Consider the following 25,191-nt stretch of genomic DNA (forward strand, 5'->3'; position numbering starts at 1 on the left):
GACGATGGGATAACGATAAAGGAAAGAAAAAGAAGCGTGGGCGTAAACAAAAGGCTAAATACCGCGTGAACGATCTCGTACGCGTCAGTAGAGCAAAAGTAACCTTCGAGAAAGAATACGAGGCGAAGTGGAGCGAGGAGATATTTCGTATTCATCGAGTTCTCGAATGGAGAAAATCCCGCGTATATGAATTAAGTGATTTATCGGGTGAAATTATAGACGGAATTTTTTACGAACAAGAATTAGCACCGGTTATTAAAGACTTACGCGACAAGGAATTTATCGTCGATCGTGTGATAAAAAGCAGAGGACGCGGTAACAATAAACAATTATTAGTTAGCTGGCAAGGGTATCCTTCTAAATTTAACTCCTGGATACCCGCTTCGAATTTAACTATTCTTCGAAATGAGGGTGGATCAATTTCTTCTGGTTCTTCCAAGCAATAGCAGTATACGCTATTCCCCCGACAATAAAACCTCATCGTTCATTACGGAATTACCTCAATCGCTGCACTTACACGGTGACTGGGAAGTCGGGTTGAGCGAAATCCAATTCCCTAATACCTTTTTTCATGTAAGGCGCGGAGAAAATATACTCAGTTTCGTCGATATCGACCCTCAAGTTAAAGAGAAAAATAAAGAAGATGAGGTGTTAATTTCGAAGGAAGCCGTAATATCAAATGGCGTTTATAATAATATGGAAGAGCTCGTCTCCGCGATTAATTCGTCGTGCAAAGAAACCGGTTCCCATATTCGTTTGGAGCAAGAAAAATTTACAGGCGGTAGTATTTTTTTCTTCCTCGCGTGTCCCGCTGGTTGCAATCTGATTCATTATATGCATTTTTCCGATAGACTTTTGCAAATGATCGGTTTAGCTGATTTTATTTATAACGCTCCTAAGGGGAGAAGTCACTATTGTTCTATGCTCACGACATCGAAGCTTAATTCCAAAGAAAAATCTACTTCAATTTTTCTTCAACTCGGTTCTCTTGACGAAAATGGAGTACGTCGCGAAGGATTCTATAGTTACGAAGCGTGTAGTATGGCGCGGGGTATTCCCGATAAACTGTTCGTTTATTGCGATATTTGCGAACCTTACATAACAGGCGATGTGCAAACTCCTCTTCTCCGAATAGTGCCTGTCACAGGGGTGGGGCGCGATTACGAATATGGAACGAATCAAATGAAATATTTCTCACCTCCGCATTATATCCCGGTGCGCCTAACAAATTTCCGACGGATTGAAATCGATATAAAAGACGATACTGGAAAAAATATACCATTTGAATCCGGCACGTTAACGGTGACTTTACATTTTAAACGTATCGATTAGATTTTTAAAAATACTCTGTAAAGATTTTTTTGATGAGAAAGAAGGATTTTGTTCATTAATATGGATTATTATTCGGAGTATTATAACGGATTACAAAACGGTGGAACTCGCGGCGGTGGAATTCCACGAGTTTTTGTCGGTTCACCCTATCAACGAGGTCATGGAATAGGTAGTTTTCTCGGAGGAATGTTCAGACGCGTATTGCCTTATTTAACTAGAGGACTAGGGGCAGTGGGTAAAGAAGCTTTGCGCGCCGGGGGGGTTAATATAATCGAGGATGTTGAAAATAAAATGCCGTTAAAGGTAGCTGTCAAGCATCGTTTTGAACAATCGCGTGACAATCTTAAGAGAACAGCTAGTGTTACGTCCCGTTCGCAGTCGCGGCGTGTTATTCGCGAGTGTATGATTCGCGTTGCACGTACTCGAACTATTGCGCGAGACAACGTCGTATTACGGAAATTTTTCCGGGGATACCCACGACGAAGGGTTTTCCGACAAAGGTTGCACGATGCGGAGGAAAGGGAAAGAATGTGTTACCCTTAAAGTAGCAGTTACGGCGTGGAGCCTATCTGTAATTCTACAGTTATGATCGCGGTTCCGTCTTCTATCCTCGCCGGGACCCTATCTGGGTTACGCGAGTAGTCTTCGTATACAGACTCGCAAAGTTCGCATAGGTCACCCGCCCGTGAGAGGGTGAGGCGGTTGCTGCAAGTTCCGCAAACTATCCCAACTAATAATCCACCTATGGTTAGGCTATGTTTCCGGATCCGCGTCCAGAACAATTGAGAAGTTCGAGGTAACGCGGCGAAGCATGAAAGACAAAGAGCGGCTTTAGTTTCAAAATGGATGTACCCGATACCGACTTGACAGTAATACGGAGGCTCGAGAGGTATTAGGAGATTAACTCCTGGAAGAGGGGTTACACCTCTAAAGGGGATTGGGCACATCTATACTTGCCACGTTAGTTGTATTAAAAGATCATGCGTTGTTCGCTCGTAGATGGTTGATGAGACCGGGCGTTGTCGAGAGGTCGGTAAATGTCGGTAAAGTGAGTCGATGTGGCGTCGATATAACGTCGGCAACTATCGGTAACGATCGTCGGTAAAGGCCGTCGGTATAAGCCGGTGGTAAATCGTTGGTAAGATCGTCGATAAAAGAACGTACGTCGGTATACTGTTGGTAAATCGAGAGTGTTCTTAATAGTTTATTGTTTAAATGACTACTTTGTTGTACGGATTTACGAAGTTATTTCTTGAGACACGAAGATTTTTAAAAGATTGAATTATTTGCGTTTTTCCGTGTTAGAAGTTCGAGAGTTGTACCGTGTGCAGTGGACGACCCTAGTTTTATAGCCTGACCCTTTTTTTATAGCTTCCGCAGTGACGATGGAAAAGAGGAAAAATGCGTCGGAGATTTTTCTAGAATGTTCTCTTCCACGTGGTAAAACCGTCTCTGAATTTGCTAACACGCACGATTCCTCAGGTTAACATGAATTTCACTTACCTTTAGTAGCACTTTCTTGATCGTGTCGGCTCGTACTTGGAGGTAGTGCGTGCGGCGAGGGTCGTTCACTGGGATGTTTGGCGGCGGCAGGCGTCGTGGTTGGAACGTTATTGGTATGCACTTCCACTGTAGGAGTTCGTCGCTCTTATTATTTTTAATGTTGAAAATGTCCTCGTATTCAGGATCGGCCTGATACTCCACTCCGAGAAATTGAGAGTATTCCTCGGTCGCTGATTCACGATAGAGTCGGTTTAGTTTTCGTAGTTGATTCTTCCTTCCCGCGCGTCGCGTCTTAGGCATAATGAATTTGATGCATCCTCTGAATGATTACTCAAATAAGGAGGGTTGATATGCGGCGGACCTCACTATCAATTCCTTATTTTGGCAAATGCTGAGAATGTTAATTCTAACTGTGATGAGCGGTGGTCCGCTCCAAAACAGTTTAAATTATTCTGAATTCAAATGCCGTATGACAGATTTAAACGCTGTCGTATTTTATCACGGGAGTGGAAGTTTTGAGGAGTACTGAACACTAGTTTTCACACATGAATACACTGATTTATTCGTATAGTAGTACAGGATTTGAAACTAGAACTTAGAATTTAGACTTAGACTTAGAATTTAGATTTTAGAGTTAGGATATTATACTTAGAGTTAGAATTTTAGAATTAGAGTTAGAATTTGGACTCAGAGTTAGAATTTAGAAGTGCGACTGTACTGTTCGGTGTCGCGCAGAGAACTGACGAAATTCGGGACTGTTCTGAGGTCCTTCGTTTCGGCGGCTCGGGCCTGCGGCGGCCTGGAGAGGGGGAACTCTCCGGAGTAGGGGCTCTCACCGTGGTGGGAGACCCTTAGGCGCTACGAAGCGCCACGCTTAGTTTCTAGGCGGAGTTAAGCGTCATGGCCGGCTTTGGCGCGTTTTTCAAATAATGTTTGATAGTTTTAGGATTTATTTCTTATAGGTGGAAAAAAATTTACATACCCGGACATAGTAATCAAGCCGGACGTGACACCTCCCCCCTTAGAAGAAAATGTTGGACCATGTTCCAACGTTTTCCGATCTTAGTAGTAGAATTTACAAGGTATAATTTTGTTAACTTATCATTGATCTATACTCCTTCGTTGAGGAGGTTGCGCAGTTCTTTGTAGTCTATAGGCACTTCACTTTGGACTTTTTCTGTCGGGGGTGCAAAAACTTCGGTCGTCGAAGGGGGATTTAGGGGTGTTAGCTCTCGTCCGTTGTCCTGGTTCTCGTCCGCTGGTTTTCCGAGGTGCAGTAAAACGTTTGTTACTGAGGTCCAAACGGCTCCCAGGAGGTGCAAACTCCATCCATATACGGAATGGAGTGCGTAGCCATGTATCAGTGTGTCGATAATTAGTTTGGCGACACGGACGATGACGAATATTCCGAGGATTCCAGCGCTTGCTGATCCGAAACTTACGAATCCTTTCCACAAGCGGGCTCCCGTATTTTCTGCTAGCTGGTCGAGGGTTTTCTCGTCCAACAGGTTTAGCATAGAGAGGCTTCCCGCGGGGACTTCTTGTCCCATTGCTCCTCTAGCAATTGTATTGAGCATAGAGGGTTTCTCCATGGGAAACATAATGTGGTCGCGAAGACGATCAAGGTCTTCGCTGGTATAGATGCCGCTGGAGGCGAGTGAATCTGGACTGACGTATCTCCATTGTGGTTTGGTTAGTGGTTGAATCATCGGCGGCGCCATTGATTCCACTGGCTTTGGAGTTAAACGATACCAGATGTTGTGTACTTGATACATCGCTGGAAGTAGTTCGTGGCAATCCCTGGGTGTTCCTGTTTTAGTAAGTATCCTTGATCTTGGCAACAGGAAGAGGGATTTGTTTTGGTGGGTGACGGGGAGTTCGTTGTAGCATCTTTCAGCTTGTCGTACTCGGCACTCCACCGGTACGCATTTAATCAAATGGAGGACTTCGCCTGCCGTAATGGCGGTGTAGCCTGGTGCCTTCATGATTCGATGCGCCATTTCGTCCGGGGCAATGCTGGCGAGAGAGAGAGCGTTTTGTAGAATTTGTCTCTCTAAAGCACATTTTTGTTCCATTATGTCTTGATACAATTGTGTCAATTGTGTTTTCAAGTGTTTTTCCACGTAAATGAATTTGGAATTTACGTAGGAAAATATATCGAGGTTATCGATTGGGACTCTGGAGTGGCCCTTAAACGTATGTCCAGGTTGAGTCTCGAGTATGCAGAGTTTGGGATGTTCCGTCCTCAAAATTCTGTAGCCGCACACATTTATTTCCGTGGTTCGTGCTAAAGCAAAAGTGGTTTCTTGCGTGGTGACTGTGTAGATAGTCGGTGATTCCCTCTGTGTAGGCTTAGATGAGAGGCGGTGCGCTAGGCCTTGGTAGAGAACGTCGTAGCGATTGAAGTGGCAGTTATCGCTGGGTAGCGCCGTCCAATATGTGGCTGAGCCATCTGCGTCGTTGCATTCTCCTTCAGCTACGGGACATCGAGCACCGGAGGGTAATATTACTTCATTGGTGCTATGTCTGACGGGGAGCTCGAGTCTTCGGGTGGTAATTTTTATAGATGCTTGAACGACCACGTTATCCCAAGTGCCAAACGGGTCGCTGAACTGAGTTCCGAAGCATGTTCCGTCGGTTCTGGTGGTTCCTGCAAGGGTCAAGCTACGGTGGTTGGTGGTATTCACCTTGATGTCCGTGATGAGGCCGTTGTTTCCCAGGAATATAGTTCCGGTGTTGTATAGTTTCTTGCAGGTTTCTGCCGATACTTCGCGGATGTATTCGCGCCTTCCATTGTGCACCAAGGATACATGTGAGTGCATCCCACAGTAGTAGATGGTTCGATCGATTTCAACCTTACATTGGAGTCCGATGGTGTGGTCGAATTCGCTCAGTTGTAGCAGTTGTATATATACTTCTTCTTTGTCCGCTTCAATGTTATCTAGGTTACATTCTCCGATATCCGTGAGGGATAGTGAAGTAATGTTTAGACCATGCCCTCCGCAGTCATAACCTATTAGTCCGTCAGAGGTTATGGCTAACAGCGAGACTGCTATTAGGATACTAGCGTAGGTCTTCATTCTACTGAGGTTCGTCGATTACTGGCCGGTCCTCCGCCGATGCATCCAAGATATAGTCGTCTGGCCCGGAGTGGGGGTCTTCCTCGATAGGGTCTTGATGTGGGGAAACTTTTAGCTTGTCTTCGTGTACAATTTTTGTCTTATTTCTACTTATGGCTAACTTAACGTTACGATTACCTAAGAGGCTAATGATTTTATAGGGACCGGTGTATTGATTGCTTAATTTGCCTTTATTTGGTTCTTTTAATAAGCACACGTAGGTTCCCGCTTGAAACTGTTGGGCGTTAACTCGGCGGTCGTAGTAGACCTTTGACCTTTGTTTAGCGGCTATTAAGTTTCCGCGGGCGACGGCTTGGGCGTCACTCAGTTTGTTAAAAAGGTTTGTAAGATAATTAGCGTAACTCTCGTCCGTAACGTCGGCGACATCGGGGTAATTGGAAGGCAACTTGGCTATCCTCCCAAAGACTAATTCATGGGGAGTATATCGCGTCCCTTCGTGTACGCTAGTATTATAAGAAAATGACGCTAGTTTTAAGTATTTGTCCCAATCATTGTTTCTATCTACGTATTGCTTTAAGTATTCCCACAAGACATGGTGGGATCGCTCTATTGAGCCATTAGATTGCGGCCGGTAAGCCGTCGTTTTGAAGTGCTTAATTTTAAACCTTTTTGCTATGTTACGCATTAGGCTATTTAGAAAATGCGATCCCTGATCTGTTAAAATAGCTTTTGGCGCTCCGAAGACGCATATTAGTTCATTGGTGAACGCGTCAGCTACGTCGATCGCGTTAGCGTGTTGCAGAGGGATTGCTAAGGAATATTTTGTTAAAAGATCTTGTATGGTAAGTATATATTTGTTATTAGTCCGTGTGACGGGTAACGGTCCCATAATGTCCATCGAGATTTTATCGAAGGCTGTGCCAGGAGTGTCCGTTAGAACCATGGGTTGTCTGGTCTTTACGCGGACTAATTTTTTCAGTTGGCAAGGGCGACAGTTTTTTATAAAAATTTGAATGTCATTTTTCATACCGTTCCATTGGTAGCGTTTCTTTATACGTTGGTATGTTTTTGTGATGCCTTTATGGCCACCGATCGCTGAATTATGATTTTCGGCGATAATGTTTTCTCTCTCGGTTTTTTGGGGAATAGATATTTCGTTATTACAAATGAATATTTTTACATTAATTTCGCTTAGAATGCGCGTTAGTAAAGAGTGTACCGCGTTCCAGGGGACGTTGTCGATATCGCCTCTGGCTAATGAGATAGAAGACAGTTCCAATTCTCTGACGACATCCAACAGCGATTGTAATGATTCTTGTAGTATCTCTTTTTCGGTAATTCCCGATTCGCGTTCTTTGACGACTAACGATATAATTTGGCGATTTCCGTCGCGGTTTACCTTTGCCCTGGCTAGAGTTGCTCCTCTAATCATGGGCAAAGATTTGTTCTCTTGGAGCATGCGAGCTCCAAGGTCGATTGGTATACCTTGTTGTGTGACAAAAACGACTAGGTTATCCTTACGCGTGACGAAATTATCTGGGATCGATATAACTTGCGGTCCGATTTTAGTTCTTTGCACGAATCGATCATTTATATTATCGAAAATAGGGGTGTCGTCGCTAGGATCGGAACTGTTGTCGCTCTCAGTCTCGCTTATTTCGCCGGTTTCGTCATTGTTAATATCGTCGTTGTTGATATCGGTTTTGTTAGAAGATCGCGTGTTTGGTGGGTCGTCTGTATCGTCGCTTTCCGTTTGCTGCGACGATTTTCCGATTTGTTGCGGCGTTTCGACGGATCGCCTTTTTTTTGGGTTAAATAGTGATTCCTCGGAACTGGAGAGTTCTCGGGTTTGTTCAAGAGGTAGGATTTGCTTTATCACGTTTAGGTTAGCAGGTTGGATTGGGTTTCGGGAAAGTGCATCGGCGTTATCGTTAATTTTTCCCGGCTTATATACTACGCTATATTCGTATTCCGCAAGTTTTAAGCGCCATCGGATGAGCCGTGAGGTGGGGTCCGTTACGGAATGCATCCACACCAGCGGTCTATGATCCGTAACTAGTGTAAACTTTCGTCCATATATATAAGGACGGAAGTAATTGACGCAATAGACGATAGCTAGTAGTTCCTTTTCGATTGTTGAATAATTTTTTTCTGCGCTATTCAAAAGACGAGATGTATAAGTAATGGGTAGGTCTTTGCCGATTTCCCCCTGGCTCAAGACTCCTCCGATAGCGTAACCGGAAGCGTCTGTTGTGACGACGAAAGGTCGCGTAAAATCGGGAAATTGGAGAATGGGCTTAGAGCATAATGCGTCGCGGAGTTTCGTAAAACTCTTTTCTTGGTCGTCTTCCCAAACAAATGCTTTGTCTTTCTTTAGCAAGTCTGTAAGGGGCCGTGCAATTTTAGAAAAATCCGGGATAAATCTACGGTAGTATCCAGCAAGGCCAAGGAATTGTTTAATATTTTTCGCGTTGCGGGGCCTGGGGAATTCCTTTACCGCGATTACTTTAGATGGGTCTGGTTTTACCCCATCGCTGCTAATTATGTGGCCCAAATATCCGACTTCCTTGCGCAGAAATTCGCATTTGTCTGGTTGGAGCTTCAAGTTAGCCTTGCGTAATCTCTCGGCTAGTTTGTTGAACTTGATTTCGTGTTCCCGGAGTGAGCTGGCGTACAATACGATATCGTCGAGATAAACGAAAAGTTCGATTCCTTGTAGTCCGCATAGAACCTGATCCATGAGTCGTTGGAACGTCGCTGGGGCGTTTTTTAAGCCGAACGGCATTCGCTTGAACTCGTAATGTCCATGCGGTGTCGAGAATGCAGTTTTTTTGCGCGTGCGACTCATGCATCGGTATTTGGTGGAATCCGGACGCGAGGTCGAATACACTAAAGTATTTTGCGCTGCCTAGCTGATCGAGAATTTCTGTTATGTTCGGCAAAGGATACGCGTCGCCTATCGTCTTTTCGTTTAGTGCTCGATAGTCCACGACCATTCTCCAACGCTTGTTTCCCTTCGAATCGGGTTTCTTAGGTACTATCCACAAGGGTGAATTATACGGTGATTCCGAATGTTTAATTACATCGTTGTTTAGTAATTCTTTTATTTGCTTGTCAATTTCCTCCTTGTGGATTGGAGGGAAACGATATTGTTTGGTATGTATGGGTTGATTGTCGGCTGTCGTAATTTTGTGAGATAGCAACCCTGTATACCCTAGCTTCTTGTTTGGCAGGTGAAACAAGTCGCTGTACGTTTCTATTAGGTTAGTTACATGGTTAATTTCTTCTTTGTTTAGATGGTCGAGACGAAGGAGATCCCGGATAGTGGATTTCTGTTCGACAGAGGATAACTCTGTGGTTGAGGAAATAGAAAGGATTTGGTTTGATGACCCTAAGGTTGCATCGGATTCGCTTCCGCTAGAGATTTGTTCTATTTCCTGGAGGTCTATCGTAGGGACCACTAACTCGCGGTCTGTATCACTAGCATTGATTGCGTGGAGGTATGCCCTTCCACCGTGATTAGTGACTATCGCTTCTCCGAGGAATACGTTTTCGCAGACGCTAAGACGCGGGACGTATCCTACTGCGACGTCGGAATTTTGTACGTTGACGTAGAACGTTGAGCGCGATCGAGCGGGTACTACTATAGTTTCGCGCTGTGAGAAAGGAATTTGAATATTTCGCCAGTACACTGACCCTTCCTTAAGATTAATGCTGCTAGCATCTTGGAGGAAGTCGGATCCTAGGATCCCTTCTTGAAGGATTGGGAAATTATTTGGTACCGCGTGGAGATAGAGGGGATAACCCATGTACACGATTTCGGTGGACCCGAGTGTTTTTATCTTCTCGTTTGTTATACCGCTAAGGTACAACGTGTCATCTTGACGGATTTTAACCTCGGGATGTAGATTTCGAATTTTAATGAGATTAGGGGCGGCCCCCGTATCTATCATAAATGTTGTTTCTTGTAAAAGTCCGTCAGCAATTAAGGCGACGGTGGGCGCGTGTGAATGACCGGGTAAATTTAATGTTGCGATTCTGGCTTCTCGGTACTCGTTCCTTCGACTAGATTTATTGGACGGGTCGTTTGGGGAGAAGCCCTTTGGTGAAGTGTACCCGACCTTCCCGCAGGGCTCGATGCGTTTCCCGTCTCATTCTTCCGCGCGTTATTATTGTATTCGCGTTTTCTACACTCCTCGATTTCGTGTCCATTGTTTTTACAATAGCGACACCATTTGTTAAGGCGGTCATTTTGACGAAGAAGAGCATTATTAGAGTTCGCGTTATTATAGGTTTGCCGTCTGTCGTTGTAGGCTGGACGATCCTCTCTTTCTCGCATTACAGGGGGTCTCGCGTAATTGTTACGCGATAAATTATTCGGATAACGCTCTCGAGAATAATTTCCATTGCGCGGAATAGTATCAGTTTGCGCCTGGCGTGTATATTCATTACGCGGGGGGTCCGGTTCGCGACGGTCGCGCGGCTTATTTCGATCTCTGTCCAGCTCCTCTCTCTTTGCAAGTTCCTTTGCCCTTGCAAATGCCTCAAACGGTACGGAGAAAAGGCGTCTATCCATCTGCAGTCTGTACTGAAGAGGTAGACCGTCACAGAATGATCGTGCCGTGAGTTCGTCGATTTCGAGAGCAATTTCGTCGTTCACATTTCCCGTTGTACGGCGCTTGGCATCTAGGATCGCGGATCTGAGTTCCTTAACACGACTAATGTAATCTAACATATGCTCGTGTGGTTTCAAGTACACCGTACTAAGTTCTCCTTTATATTGATCGATTGTTTTCGCGGAGCCAAAAGCGTTATTGAGTAGGTCTATTAATTGTACGACACTTTCGCAAGGTTCGTCCTCGACGGCGTAATAGGCGCGTCCACGAAGTTTAGTTTTTAGCAGAGCAGTGAGGTTCCGCTCCGAGGAAGGAGGAATGATTTCCCGAGCGCGACGACATGCTCGCGTGAATTGCCCTAGTGGTACGTTATATCCGTCGAAAAAAGGTACAGATTCCGTTGCTTCGCGAAATGAGACCTTGGGGAGTTGAGGCGACTCCATATGTGGGCCGGGTTGCCCGTTTGAATCGTCGAGGGACAATAAGGGTTGTCCAGAGAGCCGTAGAGGACGGACTGGTCTCTCTGCGGAGACGAGCTACTTCCCGGCGCAATTCCTCCATTTCAGCGAGGATGCTATCTTTTAACGCCGTCATTTCTCGAGGAGCGGCGTCCTCCGACGTTTTTTGCATTATTTCTCTAAGGGTTTCCAACTCGCGCTCTCTCTTATCCTGCTTTTTACGTTGGTCGGTTAGGTAGGCGGCTTCGTCTTTCAAACTATTTTCTTTAGACCTTAACGCGGCTTCCCTAGTCTTTAGTCTAGTCTGAGTTTCGGCTAACTCGGTTTCTCGTTGTTTTAGTTTCAACTGAATTTCAGCTAACTCTGCTTCGGAAAACTCTTTCCTCGTTCCCTCCTTTTCTACCGAATCTTCCCTTTCTCCTTGTTTCCGGCGCGTGTCAACCATAGCTCGGAAATTACGTATCCCACCGCTGTCACCAATTTTGTTACGTCCCGTTCGCAGTCGCGGCGTGTTATTCGCGAGTGTATGATTCGCGTTGCACGTACTCGAACTATTGCGCGAGACAACGTCGTATTACGGAAATTTTTCCGGGGATACCCACGACGAAGGGTTTTCCGACAAAGGTTGCACGATGCGGAGGAAAGGGAAAGAATGTGTTACCCTTAAAGTAGCAGTTACGGCGTGGAGCCTATCTGTAATTCTACAGTTATGATCGTGGTTCCGTCTTCTATCCTCGCCGGGACCCTATCTGGGTTACGCGAGTAGTCTTCGTATACAGACTCGCAAAGTTCGCATAGGTCACCCGCCCGTGAGAGGGTGAGGCGGTTGCTGCAAGTTCCGCAAACTATCCCAACTAATAATCCACCTATGGTTAGGCTATGTTTCCGGATCCGCGTCCAGAACAATTGAGAAGTTCGAGGTAACGCGGCGAAGCATGAAAGACAAAGAGCGGCTTTAGTTTCAAAATGGATGTACCCGATACCGACTTGACAGTAATACGGAGGCTCGAGAGGTATTAGGAGATTAACTCCTGGAAGAGGGGTTACACCTCTAAAGGGGATTGGGCACATCTATACTTGCCACGTTAGTTGTATTAAAAGATCATGCGTTGTTCGCTCGTAGATGGTTGATGAGACCGGGCGTTGTCGAGAGGTCGGTAAATGTCGGTAAAGTGAGTCGATGTGGCGTCGATATAACGTCGGCAACTATCGGTAACGATCGTCGGTAAAGGCCGTCGGTATAAGCCGGTGGTAAATCGTTGGTAAGATCGTCGATAAAAGAACGTACGTCGGTATACTGTTGGTAAATCGAGAGTGTTCTTAATAGTTTATTGTTTAAATGACTACTTTGTTGTACGGATTTACGAAGTTATTTCTTGAGACACGAAGATTTTTAAAAGATTGAATTATTTGCGTTTTTCCGTGTTAGAAGTTCGAGAGTTGTACCGTGTGCAGTGGACGACCCTAGCTTTATAGCCTGACCCTTTTTTTATAGCTTCCGCAGTGACGATGGAAAAGAGGAAAAATGCGTCGGAGATTTTTCTAGAATGTTCTCTTCCACGTGGTAAAACCGTCTCTGAATTTGCTAACACGCGCGATTCCTCAGGTTAACATGAATTTCACTTACCTTTAGTAGCACTTTCTTGATCGTGTCGGCTCGTACTTGGAGGTAGTGCGTGCGGCGCGGGTCGTTCACTGGGATGTTTGGCGGCGGCAGGCGTCGTGGTTGGAACGTTATTGGTATGCACTTCCACTGTAGGAGTTCGTCGCTCTTATTATTTTTAATGTTGAAAATGTCCTCGTATTCAGGATCGGCCTGATACTCCACTCCGAGAAATTGAGAGTATTCCTCGGTCGCTGATTCACGATAGAGTCGGTTTAGTTTTCGTAGTTGATTCTTCCTTCCCGCGCGTCGCGTCTTAGGCATATTGAATTTGATGCATCCTCTGAATGATTACTCAAATAAGGAGGGTTGATATGCGGCGGACCTCACTATCAATTCCTTATTTTGGCAAATGCTGAGAATGTTAATTCTAACTGTGATGAGCGGTGGTCCGCTCCAAAACAGTTTAAATTATTCTGAATTCAAATGCCGTATGACAGATTTAAACGCTGTCGTATTTTATCACGGGAGTGGAAGTTTTGAGGAGTACTGAACACTAGTTTTCACACATGAATACACTGATTTATTCGTATAGTAGTACAGGATTTGAAACTAGAACTTAGAATTTAGACTTAGACTTAGAATTTAGATTTTAGAGTTAGGATATTATACTTAGAGTTAGAATTTTAGAATTAGAGTTAGAATTTGGACTCAGAGTTAGAATTTAGAAGTGCGACTGTACTGTTCGGTGTCGCGCAGAGAACTGACGAAATTCGGGACTGTTCTGAGGTCCTTCGTTTCGGCGGCTCGGGCCTGCGGCGGCCTGGAGAGGGGGAACTCTCCGGAGTAGGGGCTCTCACCGTGGTGGGAGACCCTTAGGCGCTACGAAGCGCCACGCTTAGTTTCTAGGCGGAGTTAAGCGTCATGGCCGGCTTTGGCGCGTTTTTCAAATAATGTTTGATAGTTTTAGGATTTATTTCTTATAGGTGGAAAAAAATTTACATACCCGGACATAGTAATCAAGCCGGACGTGACACTAGGGAAAAAATAAGTAGTCTAATGAAAGGTAGGGGATATAAATCGGATAAAAAAATTCATGTAGCGCAGTTTCCTTTCGGCAAGCTTAAGAGTCACGTCGCTAAATCCTCGGTAACCGCATCGCGTAAACGTCGTAAGACAAATAAGAAAAAAAGTTTATCGAAAATCAAGTCGCGTGGGAAAAAAAGAACAAATACAAAAAAAACTAAAAATAATACGAGGAAAAATCGCTCGACTGTAAAAAGACTCAAGTTGTCCGCGAAACGGCGTAAAGCTAATAGCGGTAAAAAGCGTACAGTATACGATATATTTTCATAATCGCCATTATTCTAAATACGTTTGTTCGTGACAATAACGTTGGTAGAGCAGGCGGTAAAAGAAAAAAATGTCATTTCTTCACACACACTCGAGCGAGTGTTTAAAGAGCGAGCTCGATCTCTTCTCTTTACCGCCCACGCAAACTAGCATCGAAAGTTCGCAATGGATTTATTACAAACCCGTGACCTCGCTTTCGGACGACTCTCTGCTAGAATTCGTCATCCCGGGTCACGGAGAAGAATATTTAGATCTCACACACACGTTACTAAGTCTTCGGGTACGTGTAGAAACCGAGCCGCTACCCGGTCTCGCCACCGGATCCGCCGTCAACGTGGGTCCCGTAAATCATTTTCTTCATTCCATCTTCAATCAAATCGACGTGTATTTCAATCAAAAGCTCGTGTCGCCTCCAAACAACGCTTATGCGTACCGCGCGTACATCGAAGCGTTGTTAAATTATTCATCACCCGCAAAAACTTCCCATCTAACCTCGTGCTTATGGGATGCGGATACACCCGGTCACATGGACGATACAGTAGGAGCGGAAGGCAATACCGCTATAGCAAGACGAGCTCGTTACATACGCGGAGGGCGCGCGCTAGATCTTATAGGTCACCTCCATTGCGGCGTTTTCAATCAGGACAAATTCTTAATTAATGGTGTCGAGGTGCGGTTGAGACTCGTGTGCTCGAAAGATACGTTTTGTTTCATAGAAACTAATTGCACGTCGAAAATTCGTATACTCGATGCAAGCCTAATGGTGAGAAGAGCGAAAATAAGTTCCGGAGTATTACTAGCGCATGCTAGAATGCTGAGCAAAGTTACCGCCAAGTATCCGCTTACGAGAGTTGAAATTAAAACATTCACGATTCACAGTGGCGTTGTGGGTGAATCGTTAGATAATGTAATACTGGGACAATTACCAAAACGAATAATAGTATGTTTCGTCGATAATAAAGCGTTTAACGGTGACAGAAAATTGAATCCGTTTAATTTCCAAAATTACGGAATAAATTTCTTCTCGCTATACGTCGACGGTACACAAATACCCAGTAGACCGTTACAACCGGTTTTCTCGTCTCGCGAACCGCTTTACATCGAAGCTTATCATATGCTCTTCTCAGGGATCCATTTTTTGAACGAGGGAAATTCTATAAGTAGAGATGATTATTCTCAGGGATATACGTTATTCGCTTTTGATCTTACACCCGATCTATCCGCTAATTGCGCCGGTCATTGGAATCTCGTGAGACACGGAAGTCTTCGGTTAGAAGTGAGATTCGAGAAGGCACTCACTGAAACAATTAATTGTATCGTTTACGCCGAATTCGATAATGTCGTAGAAATCGACGCATCGCGTCAAGTTATCGTCGATTTTTCCGGTTAGCTTTTAACGCTCGTTCACCAACATGTATTTATACACAGTAATGTAATACGCGATTAGAAAATTTTCCCCCTCCTCTTCCTTTGGAAATTTCGATGACGCTATTCACGAAGTGGAAACTATGTAACACGCTAGAATGAATTCAGTTTTGTACGAGACACGAACAAACGCGCACGTTTCGCTAAGAGCTTGTACCTCACCAACGAAAATCTCACAATATGGACATAGTCGTCGACATACAAGATTTCCGCGATGAAGCCAATAAATTTATCGCGAAGGAAGTCGCCGTTGTCGCAATCGATGCTCCGATTGTCGAGTATTGGATTATGATGCCACCATACGCGTTTGGAAAATTACCCGCAAAAGCAAGACGAGAAAACAATTGGCTCTCACGAAATTATCACGGTATCGAGTGGTTCGACGGCTCAGTTAATCCTAAATATTTTACCTCGCATCTCCGCGAAATCGCAAGACACGCGCGCTGCGTTTACGTCAGAGGTAACGAAAAAGCAAACTACTTGAGGAATTTACTTTCCAGAGATATAAATAATTTGGAGGGTACCTCACCAGCATTTAAAAATCTACCGGATGAGGAGAATATCGTACAATATTGCGGTCATCACGGGATTCGAAAATTTGGAACCTTTCATTGCGCGTTATACAATGCTTATAAATTAAAATGCTGGCTAAGTGCGCAAAATAATTGCGAGAACGTTTCGACCTCTACCGAAGCTACTTGTAGTTCTGACGAAAGTTGGGAAATTACCTTCGACGATAGCGACGATAAATACGACGCCGCCGTTTCTCGCGATGTAAATGAGAATATAACTAAAATATAAATAGAGGAGAAAAATCAGCAAAACAACGAACAGCAGATTGAAAAAGAAGAAGAGAGATTTGTGATTTCTAAACCGTCATCGACGTTGACGGATAGAAACAAGAACGAAACAATTTCCATCTCGACGCAAACTGACATTGAAAACCTCTCAAAACAACTCAAGATAGAAGAAAACGCATTGTCGAAAGAGGTAAAAACTGGTATTGTTCAAATAATACCGTACACTCGTTCGTATTCGGGACAAAAAAATGAACTCTCGCGAAATTCTACAAGCATTGCGTCATCTAGATGCCAGACATGTTGGAGTCTATGCAGCCGACAGAGTTCCGAGGGTGTGGACGAGGTCGACGGCTATCGTCGCTAACACCGACAATCACGATCGACCTGGAGAACATTGGATCGCCTTCTACCTCGATGAACACGGCACAGCCACTTACTTCGACAGCTACGGATTACCCCCCTTGTATCCAGGATTTCTCATCCGACTTCGACGAAACTCCATCATCCATCGTTGGAATATTCAACAATTACAAGGAATTTTTTCTAAGACTTGCGGACAATACTGCTGTGTATTTTTATATTATATGTGTAGCGGCTATAATCTTAATCAGTTTCTCGCTCTTTTTTCCGAAGATTGCGAATATAACGATCGTTTAATCATACACTTATTTCGTAAAATTTTTACTCACAAAAAACAAGCGAATCATAACAATATATAATATGAATTTTAGTATTAATAAATAAATTTTGTTCTGTAAAAAATATTTTAAATATAAATCATATTTGTACTTTTAAAACCATTGTTCAATTTTCTTTCACTTCCTCTTTCCAGAAATTGTTATTTTAAAATAAAATTTTATCCGACATCTTTTCAACAATAAGCATTCTTTCTAATCTACGATGATGCATTATTTTTTTTATCGTGACACGAGTCGGAATGCTCGCCAGTACAAATATTTGCGTGTTCTTTTTTATTACCCTACGGCATTGTCAGTTACTACCTGCCACCGATCCCCGGTCGACCGCATGACGCTTTTCTTGGTCAAAATGTTTTTACCCCACCCCGTCTAATATCGACCATTTGATTCGACGAGCTATCCTTGCCATACGTATACCCTAACTGTTTTTTTTACCCCACCCCGTCCAATATCGACCATTTGATTCGACGAGCTATCCTTGCCATACGTATACCCGTACCCCCATACCGTACCCTACGCAACTTTAGCTTAAATACCTCATCTAATCCTTAGACTAGTAAGATCTCGTTTAGCTCAACATACTAGGACCCTGCTCGGAAACACGAAGGCCCCAGGTTTAAATCCAGAGGAAATCAGAAAAAATAAAAAAAAAATAAAAAAATTCTCATCCCCACCTTTTGGGGCCAGTCGCCATTTTTTTTTCCCCAACACCCTCTCCCCCTACACCCACACGCGGAAAAACCAGACGCCGGTGGTGGGGGAAAGATAAGATAAGACTCGGCGCCAGACGGGTCGGTGGTGGGGGTTTGTTTTGACGGGCCATAGTGCCCACTATACTACTGCTGTACAACCGACTGCGTTCGTTTGCTATAATTTCTTAATTTCATGGCAATATGTTCTCCATATACTTTACTATTATCACGTTGAGCACAGGCTTGTAGCATGTTAAATGCTTTATCAATACGAGAATCCTCTGATACTTTATTATCAAGTTTGCGCTTTCTCGCTTTCACTGATACAAAATGAGATCGCCGTGTTTCAGATTAAGTATCAGTAATGTTTTTTTCAGAAGTATTTTGCATATTTTCCCATATTTTCTTTGCTTTTTTTATTTTTATCTGCGATGTCATTTTTATCAGCAGTGAGTTCAATCTAAAAAAAGAATTTAAAAAAATATAAATAAATATATATATAAATATTATAAATTATAATTATAATTATATAACTATATTTTTATAACTATAGAAACATATAATGTGTAACATAATATAACAAATTAATAACAATTATCCAAAAAATAATTTTATATATTGTTTATAGATGCCAGAAACACAAAAGAAATGGTTAGACATATCTGAAAATTTCGAAAAACTATGGAATTTTCCACATTGCATCGGTTCAATTGATGGAAAACACGTAGTTATACAGTGCCCTATTAAAAGTGGGAGCGATTATTTCAATTATAAGGCATTCTTTAGCATCGTTTTATTTGCAATGGTGGATGCAAATTATAATTTTATCTTTGTGGATGCCGAATATCAAGAAAGGATATTCCGATGGTGGTATTTTTAAAAATACATAATTATTTAAAAGTTTACAGAATGGACATTTAAATTTACCATCACCAAAACCATTGCCAGAGCATCAAATATCTATATCTTACATAATTGTAGGAGATGAAGCTTTTTCTCTAAATGATAATTTAATGAAACCTTATTCAGGAATTTACTCAAAAGGTTCAAAAAAAAGAATTTTTAATTATAGACTTAGCAGATGTCGTAGAGTTGTTGAAAACGCGTTTGGAATTTTATCGTCTGTTTTTCGAGTATTAAAAAAGCCTATGCTTTTGCAACCTGAAAAAACCGAGTTAGTTGTGATGGCTTGTGTTTATTTACATAATTTCTTACGAAAAAGCAAGACGTCGAACAATTTATATTGTCCAAAAAATACTTTAGATAAAGAAGTGAATGGACAAATTATTTTTGGCACTTGGAGAAATGACACTGAAATGTCATCTTTATTTAGCATTAAAAAAGTTTCGAGAAAATCCCCAAAAAGGGCTCAACAAATTCGTGAAATTTGTTCTGCTTATTTTTTGAATAATGGAACCATTCCATTGCAAAACGAATATACTTAATGTATTAATTAATTCTATATTTTGTGTTGAGTTATTATCTATTAAAAACCTATATATATCGAAATGTATAATAAAACATTTCTCAATATTCAAAAGCTTTACAAATTTATTGAAATTTCGACCTAACTGGCCAGTACAATTTAATTAGAAACACTACGTTTCGACCCTTAGGTATGGGTCCTTTTCAAGTGTAACTTTCAAGATGTTGATTCGACAGCAGTAAAATTACTAATGTAATTTAGTAATTTTACTGCTGTCGAATCAACATCTTGAAAGTTACACTTGAAAAGGACCCGTACCTAAGGGTCGAAACGTAGTGTTTCTAATTAAATTGTACTGGCCAGTTAGGTCGAAATTTCAATAAATTTGTAAGGTTTTACTCATCACTGGCGACTTCATTAATTTTATCGTTATTCAAAAGCTTTTCTTACCTTAATTTCCTTGTCAGAAAATGTTTTCTTCTGGGCTGTATTAAGTAATTTTCTATATTTATTTTTATCCATTAAAAATCGAAAACTCTCATACGCAAACCATTTGCTTTTATATATCTCATTTGAACCTAAAAATATTTTAATAATTAAAAATAAATTTTAATTATTATAAATAATAAATATTTTAATTGTACATCAAAATCTGTTGCATGATTTTAGTTGAAGCAATACAGTTTGAATAAATAATTTGATAACTTAACCTAAAAAAACATACCTTTACCTGTTCCTATTGACTGCTCTTCTTTAGTCTTTTCTCTTCTAAATGTTCACAAGCATATGCAAACGTTTGTAAACGTTTGTTCACGTTTGTAAAGAATGCTTTTTTGGTGGATACCCGGCTTAATAGTTACTTGGTGTTTGCTAGGGTTTCCTTATACGATTCTTCATAGGCATATGTGTATAAAACTTTTATAACTTATATTAATATAAAAACAATTGCCTTCACTGGAATTAAATTATAGTCATCTATTGTTAGGATTAACGTGAAACTTAAGCAAAGCTTGCAATATCTTCCATAACCATGAAAAATCGTGTCAAAAACGATATGCATGTATATTGCCGAAAGTATCTCATATTTTATTGATTAAACAGATAAAAATATAACTCGCATAATTACATCCCTCGCATGTATAGGCCCACATAAAGTGTTACAAGTTGTTTTTTCGTCACTATTAGAGATATTACTTAAAATTTTTTTTAATCAAATAGAACAAGGTGCCTACAAATTTGATGAATAAGAAAAATGTTGAGGGTTTTTAAGGAACAAAAGAAGAACCCCCCGCATTTTTTAAAAATGGAACCATTACATTTTTTCATATAAATCGGTTCCTTGCAATTTTTGCCATAAATATTCATCAGGATAATATAACCAAAAGTGAATAGTTTACGATATATGTATTTTGCACTTTAAGGTGGCACAATTTTACCTAAACTATAATATATCTCGTAAAATATATATTTTTGATGATTTTATCTCAATACTTTTATGCACAAAATAATGAATTGAATCAATTGGTGTAAAAAAAACACGTAATTGTTTAGAAATATATGTAGCTGCTAGTTGCAAATATGTTTTTCTTCAAAAAACTATGCGTTTTTTTATGCCAATCAATTATTCTTATTATTTTATGCATAAAAGTATTGAGGTAAAATCATTAAAATGAATATTTTATGAGATATTTTACAAAATATACAAAATTATGCCACATTAAAATACAAAATAACTCGTAAACAATTTACTTTTCAGTTATTTTACACTTATAACACTGTCGTAAACAATTTACTTTTCAGTTATCTTACACTTATTACACTGTTTATCGCAAGTAGAACCATGGAATCGATAAATGAATAAATTATAGTGGTTCCATTTTAGAAAAAAAATAAAGCGAGTCGTTCCTTTTTATTCTTTAAAAGTCTTCAACATTTTTCTTATTTATTACATTTTCACTTTGTCCTATTCCATTAAGAACAAATTTAATTCTATTAATATCTGTAGTAGTTTCAAAGAAAATAGTTTGTAACACTTTATGTGGACTACCCTCTGTATACATACATATATATTAGATGAGTTAACAAAAAAACTTAAATATTTGTTACTCGTAATTAATTAAATTCAAATGGTGCACGCTAATTATTTTTCCTACGTAGTATCTCCATGGCGTGCAATACAAGCGTTCTAGTATTTCAAAAGTGCATGGAAATCTTCAGAAAGAATGTCTTTTACGTGAGAGTATAAGCACTCATGCATTGACTGCTTCACTTCTTCGTCGGACCAGGAAATCGAATCTGTATCAAATAACTAGATGAAAATTTTATTAAATAGCCGAATTTAATAGAAAATTTATAATTTTATTGGCCCAAATCTAATTCACTCATTTTTGTAATTTTCATATTTTTAAAATCGACTTTCTGAGATTTGCTTCTCATTCTAGCGGTCCAAAGACATGAAAATTACTAAGGGCAAGATCTGCCGAATGCAGTGGATGTAAAACACAAAGAATCGATGGGTGGCAAATCTCAGATCCACCAAAGCAAAGGTGTGAAACCGGTGGTACATGAATGCCATTGTTTCAGGTTTGTTATGTAAAGATATTCTTGTATTTCCGAAGCTGGATTACTTATGTATTACATAGAATAAAATTAAATAGAAAGATAATGTAAGAGAGTATACATATTGTATTTAATAAACTACAAAATAAAAAATATTTAAGGTTCCAGTTGACTCATCTAATATATATCTAATTTAATTACGCTTATCTAATTATTTTCTACTTTATTATAATCAAACTTTTTTCTATTTATTAATAAAAAGCCTTGAAGAAAAGAAAAATGAAAAATTATAAAGTTATTAAAAAAACATGAAATGACTTTTATATCTATTTCATGCATATTAAAATTCTCATTAGTCATGTTATAAAAATTATTTTTGATATCAGCAACTGTCTTTAATAAAGAGCCCCGCATTAATCATAGAGTAAAATCTATCCTGGTCAAATCAATTGGTTTTTTCATGTTGTAGCTTATGACCTACTGAACAAAAGATGTGATGGTCACAAAGCTCAATAATGGACAGTTTTTTATTTATACCCAGTCAAACATGAAAAATTCGGGCCGCCGAATAGTCAAATCTCATAAAGTATTGATTTTTTGGAAAAATATTTGAAACAAAGATAGGTTTTACAAAATCTGTTAGCTGGTGACATTATTTTTGAATTTTAAATGATTTTGAATGACCTTGATGACGGCTCTAGCTATATAGAGCACTCTATACATAACTCTAGCCCTCTATACAGCTAAAGCCGTTATCAAGATCATCCAAAATTCAAAAATAATGTCACCAGCTAACAGATTTTGTAAAACTCTACTATTTTTGTTTCAAACATTTTTTCAAAAAATCAATAACTTTCGAGATTTGACTATTTGACAGCCCGAATTTTTCATGTTTAACTGGTTATAACTCGATAACTGTCCATTATTAAGTTTTGTGCCCATTACATCTTTTGTTCAGTAAGTCATAAGCTACAACATATGAGAAAACCAATTGATTTGACCGGGATAGATTTTACCCTATGATTAGTGCGGGCGGGTTTATGGGGCATAGATGAATATTAAACACGCAATCAATAAATAGAAATGCGACTTAATTTTATAAGAGAAACAAAAATCTTATCAACTGCTTTTAGGAAAAATTGCGATGCTGCTTTTCGTCGTATGTTTGCTGCCTCTAGTGATGACCGCGCCACTCGATTCACAAATGATCATCGAGACACCTTCAAATTTAATTCTGGATGTCCGTAACGGCACCCTAACAGACGTTCGATTTATCGAAGGTTCAAATAATACGGTAGTAGACATGTCAAATTTTTCTCTTCGTGGATTGGAAAAAACCGCTTTCGACAATGTGCTCGATGTAGAGTCGCTCATTTTGGCCAACAATTCGTTAACTTCTCTGACGGAGTTTGTCTTTTCCAATTTATCAAGATTGAGGAGCCTGTCATTGTCGGGCAATCAAATATCGAACCTACGAAATTTGTTTGTCGGTCTGAAGAATTTGCAATTGTTGGATATCTCCCGTAATCTCTGTGAACGCTTCTGGAGAGGAGATCTGGTTGGTCTCACCAAATCCGTCAAGATTCTCACCAACGAAAATAAATTCCAGATGATCAGCAGGGGTATGTTTGCTAATTCCTCCTTTGAGAAAGAGAAGCCGACGCGATTAGTGGCGACAACGGAACACGAGATGAATTTTGTGCAGAACAATCAGGACGAAAAGGAAAGAAAAAATGAACACTGCGCGGAGGAACGCGATGCAGAAGAGTTAAAATCTCAAGAGATCGTTACGAGTCTTAACGAAGACACTCGAATAAAAATATGCAAAACGGACGGCATTGTGACAACGTTGGCGGTTATTGAGAAAGATGAAGATCTTATTGAAGAATGCGTTCAAGTATTTGTCAACTTAGTTAAGAAGCAAGTGGATCTTAGGGAGCAGGATATTCGAGGTTTTCAAGAGAATTGGTATCAGTTGCAATTGCTGCCAATTTTTTCATTGGATCTGTCGAGTAACAATATCACCGAGATTATAAAAGAGACGCTGAACAGTTTGCCGGTTGATCTGACGTATGTGAACCTTCTAGGCAACAATATCCATAGAATCCGTAGTCAAGTGATCGAAAACTATTACCTGAAGGCCATTAACCTTAACAACAATCTGATCGACGAAATTGAAGAGGATGCATTTGGAAGAACAAACTTACGGGAATTATATGTAGACAGTAATCAGTTGAAAAGTTTCGACTTTGTCTCCAGTTTACCAGACACTTTGAGGAAATTCGTCGCGAGCGGAAATTACATAGCGTCAATTCCTAACGGTGTTTTCTCCAAGTTCTCGTGTCTGGTCTCCCTAAATCTCGACTACAACGAAATCAAAGCATTACAGACTGATGTTTTTCAAGGTTTAAAATCTTTGCAAATGTTGCGTTTGAGAGGCAATAATGTAATGACCATCGAGCTTTCCGCTTTTAGAGGTCTGACGGCTCTCCGGACGATCGATCTACAGGGCAATTCTTTACGCGAACTGCCGAAAAACATCTTTGCCGATCTGACGTCTCTGTCGCAACTAGATCTCACTAATAACAACATCACGAAAGCTATGTTCGCCGATCTTCCGTCATCCGTTGGCTCATTGCTCCTTGATTATAATAATATTGAAGTGCTCGAGGAAGACAATTTTGTTCGAGTCCCGCAAGTCACGTTGTCATTAACTGGAAACAGAATCGCAAAAATAAAACGCGGCGCTTTCAAACTACCTACACTTGTGTATCTGTATTTGGATAAAAATCTCTTGACAACCATTAAAGGCGATAGCTATGAAGGTTTGGGTCGGTTAAAGCTCCTCTCGCTCTCGGAAAATAAGATATCAGAGATTCGCAAGGGCGCTTGCAACAATCTGGGCAGTCTTGCTCTGTTGGACATATCTAAAAATCCATTTGAAAAGTTAGAAAATGGCGCTCTTCACGGCCTTAACACCGATTTTCGTACTAGATTGTACATTCGCGCAAATAATTTGAAAGAGATACAAGGAGGTGTTTTTGATGATCTTTAATAAAATCTGTATTATTCTTTAAACCGTAAGTAAAACACACCTTTATGATTTACATTACTGCACAGTTTATAAAGTAGTTAATTATTTAATTATTATATAATATTATCATTCAATAAATGAAATTAATATCTTTAATAAATAATCCTTATCTTATTATATGCAATTTCATCTTTTTGCTGTAACTTTAAAACAATCGACTTTAGGGCAATATGTCTATTAAGACTATTTGAGTTAGAATGATCCCAAGAATACAAAGTTTCACTGTGGACATCACGTTGCAGGACACCCTGTATATTTTTAATTATTATTCCTTAATATTTTCATGGTCAAATGATAAGGAGAATCAATTGATGTAAAGGAGACACATATGATTTTTAAGATGTATATAATTTGCAATTACTACTACGCATATTTTTTTATTTATTATACTTCTTTAATGTAGTTAATTTTAAGCCACAGATTTTATATTCCGTAAAAATACATTTTAGATTTTAAAAAATCATTTCGTTCATCTATATTTAAGCTATGTGAACCTGGCACCCGACTTAAAGTAAATGGATATTTCAGGTACGCATTCGATTGTACTTCGTT

The 25,191-nt window shown here is 40.4% G+C and overlaps 4 protein-coding genes across 4 annotated transcripts; 3 read left to right on the forward strand and 1 right to left on the reverse strand.

Moving 5' to 3' along the window:
* Nucleotides 1-386: 386 nt before the first annotated feature.
* On the forward strand, nucleotides 387-1,349 carry LOC146724875 (uncharacterized). Its single transcript, XM_085488507.1, has one exon. The coding sequence runs from the start codon at nucleotides 406-408 to the stop codon at nucleotides 1,330-1,332; it is 927 nt and encodes a 308-aa protein (XP_085344633.1). The 5' UTR covers nucleotides 387-405; the 3' UTR covers nucleotides 1,333-1,349.
* Nucleotides 1,350-3,132: 1,783 nt separating this feature from the next.
* Nucleotides 3,133-6,139, reverse strand: LOC146724876 (uncharacterized). The gene has a single exon (XM_085488511.1). The coding sequence runs from the start codon at nucleotides 5,913-5,915 to the stop codon at nucleotides 3,945-3,947; it is 1,971 nt and encodes a 656-aa protein (XP_085344637.1). The 5' UTR covers nucleotides 5,916-6,139; the 3' UTR covers nucleotides 3,133-3,944.
* A 7,876-nt stretch (nucleotides 6,140-14,015) lies between these two features.
* Nucleotides 14,016-15,335, forward strand: LOC146724877 (uncharacterized protein F54H12.2-like). The gene has a single exon (XM_085488591.1). It carries the CDS (start codon nucleotides 14,016-14,018, stop codon nucleotides 15,333-15,335), a length of 1,320 nt encoding a protein of 439 aa, XP_085344717.1.
* Nucleotides 15,336-21,433: 6,098 nt separating this feature from the next.
* Nucleotides 21,434-24,666, forward strand: LOC114941581 (uncharacterized). The gene is made up of 2 exons (XM_029316593.2): nucleotides 21,434-21,569; nucleotides 22,679-24,666. Exons 1-2 carry the CDS (start codon nucleotides 21,551-21,553, stop codon nucleotides 24,598-24,600), a joined length of 1,941 nt encoding a protein of 646 aa, XP_029172426.2. The 5' UTR covers nucleotides 21,434-21,550; the 3' UTR covers nucleotides 24,601-24,666.
* Nucleotides 24,667-25,191: the final 525 nt, after the last annotated feature.

Source organism: Nylanderia fulva, unplaced genomic scaffold (genome assembly GCF_048542155.1).
Source record: "Nylanderia fulva isolate GAGA-0341 unplaced genomic scaffold, ASM4854215v1 Scaffold112, whole genome shotgun sequence".
Taxonomy (NCBI): domain Eukaryota; kingdom Metazoa; phylum Arthropoda; class Insecta; order Hymenoptera; family Formicidae; genus Nylanderia; species Nylanderia fulva.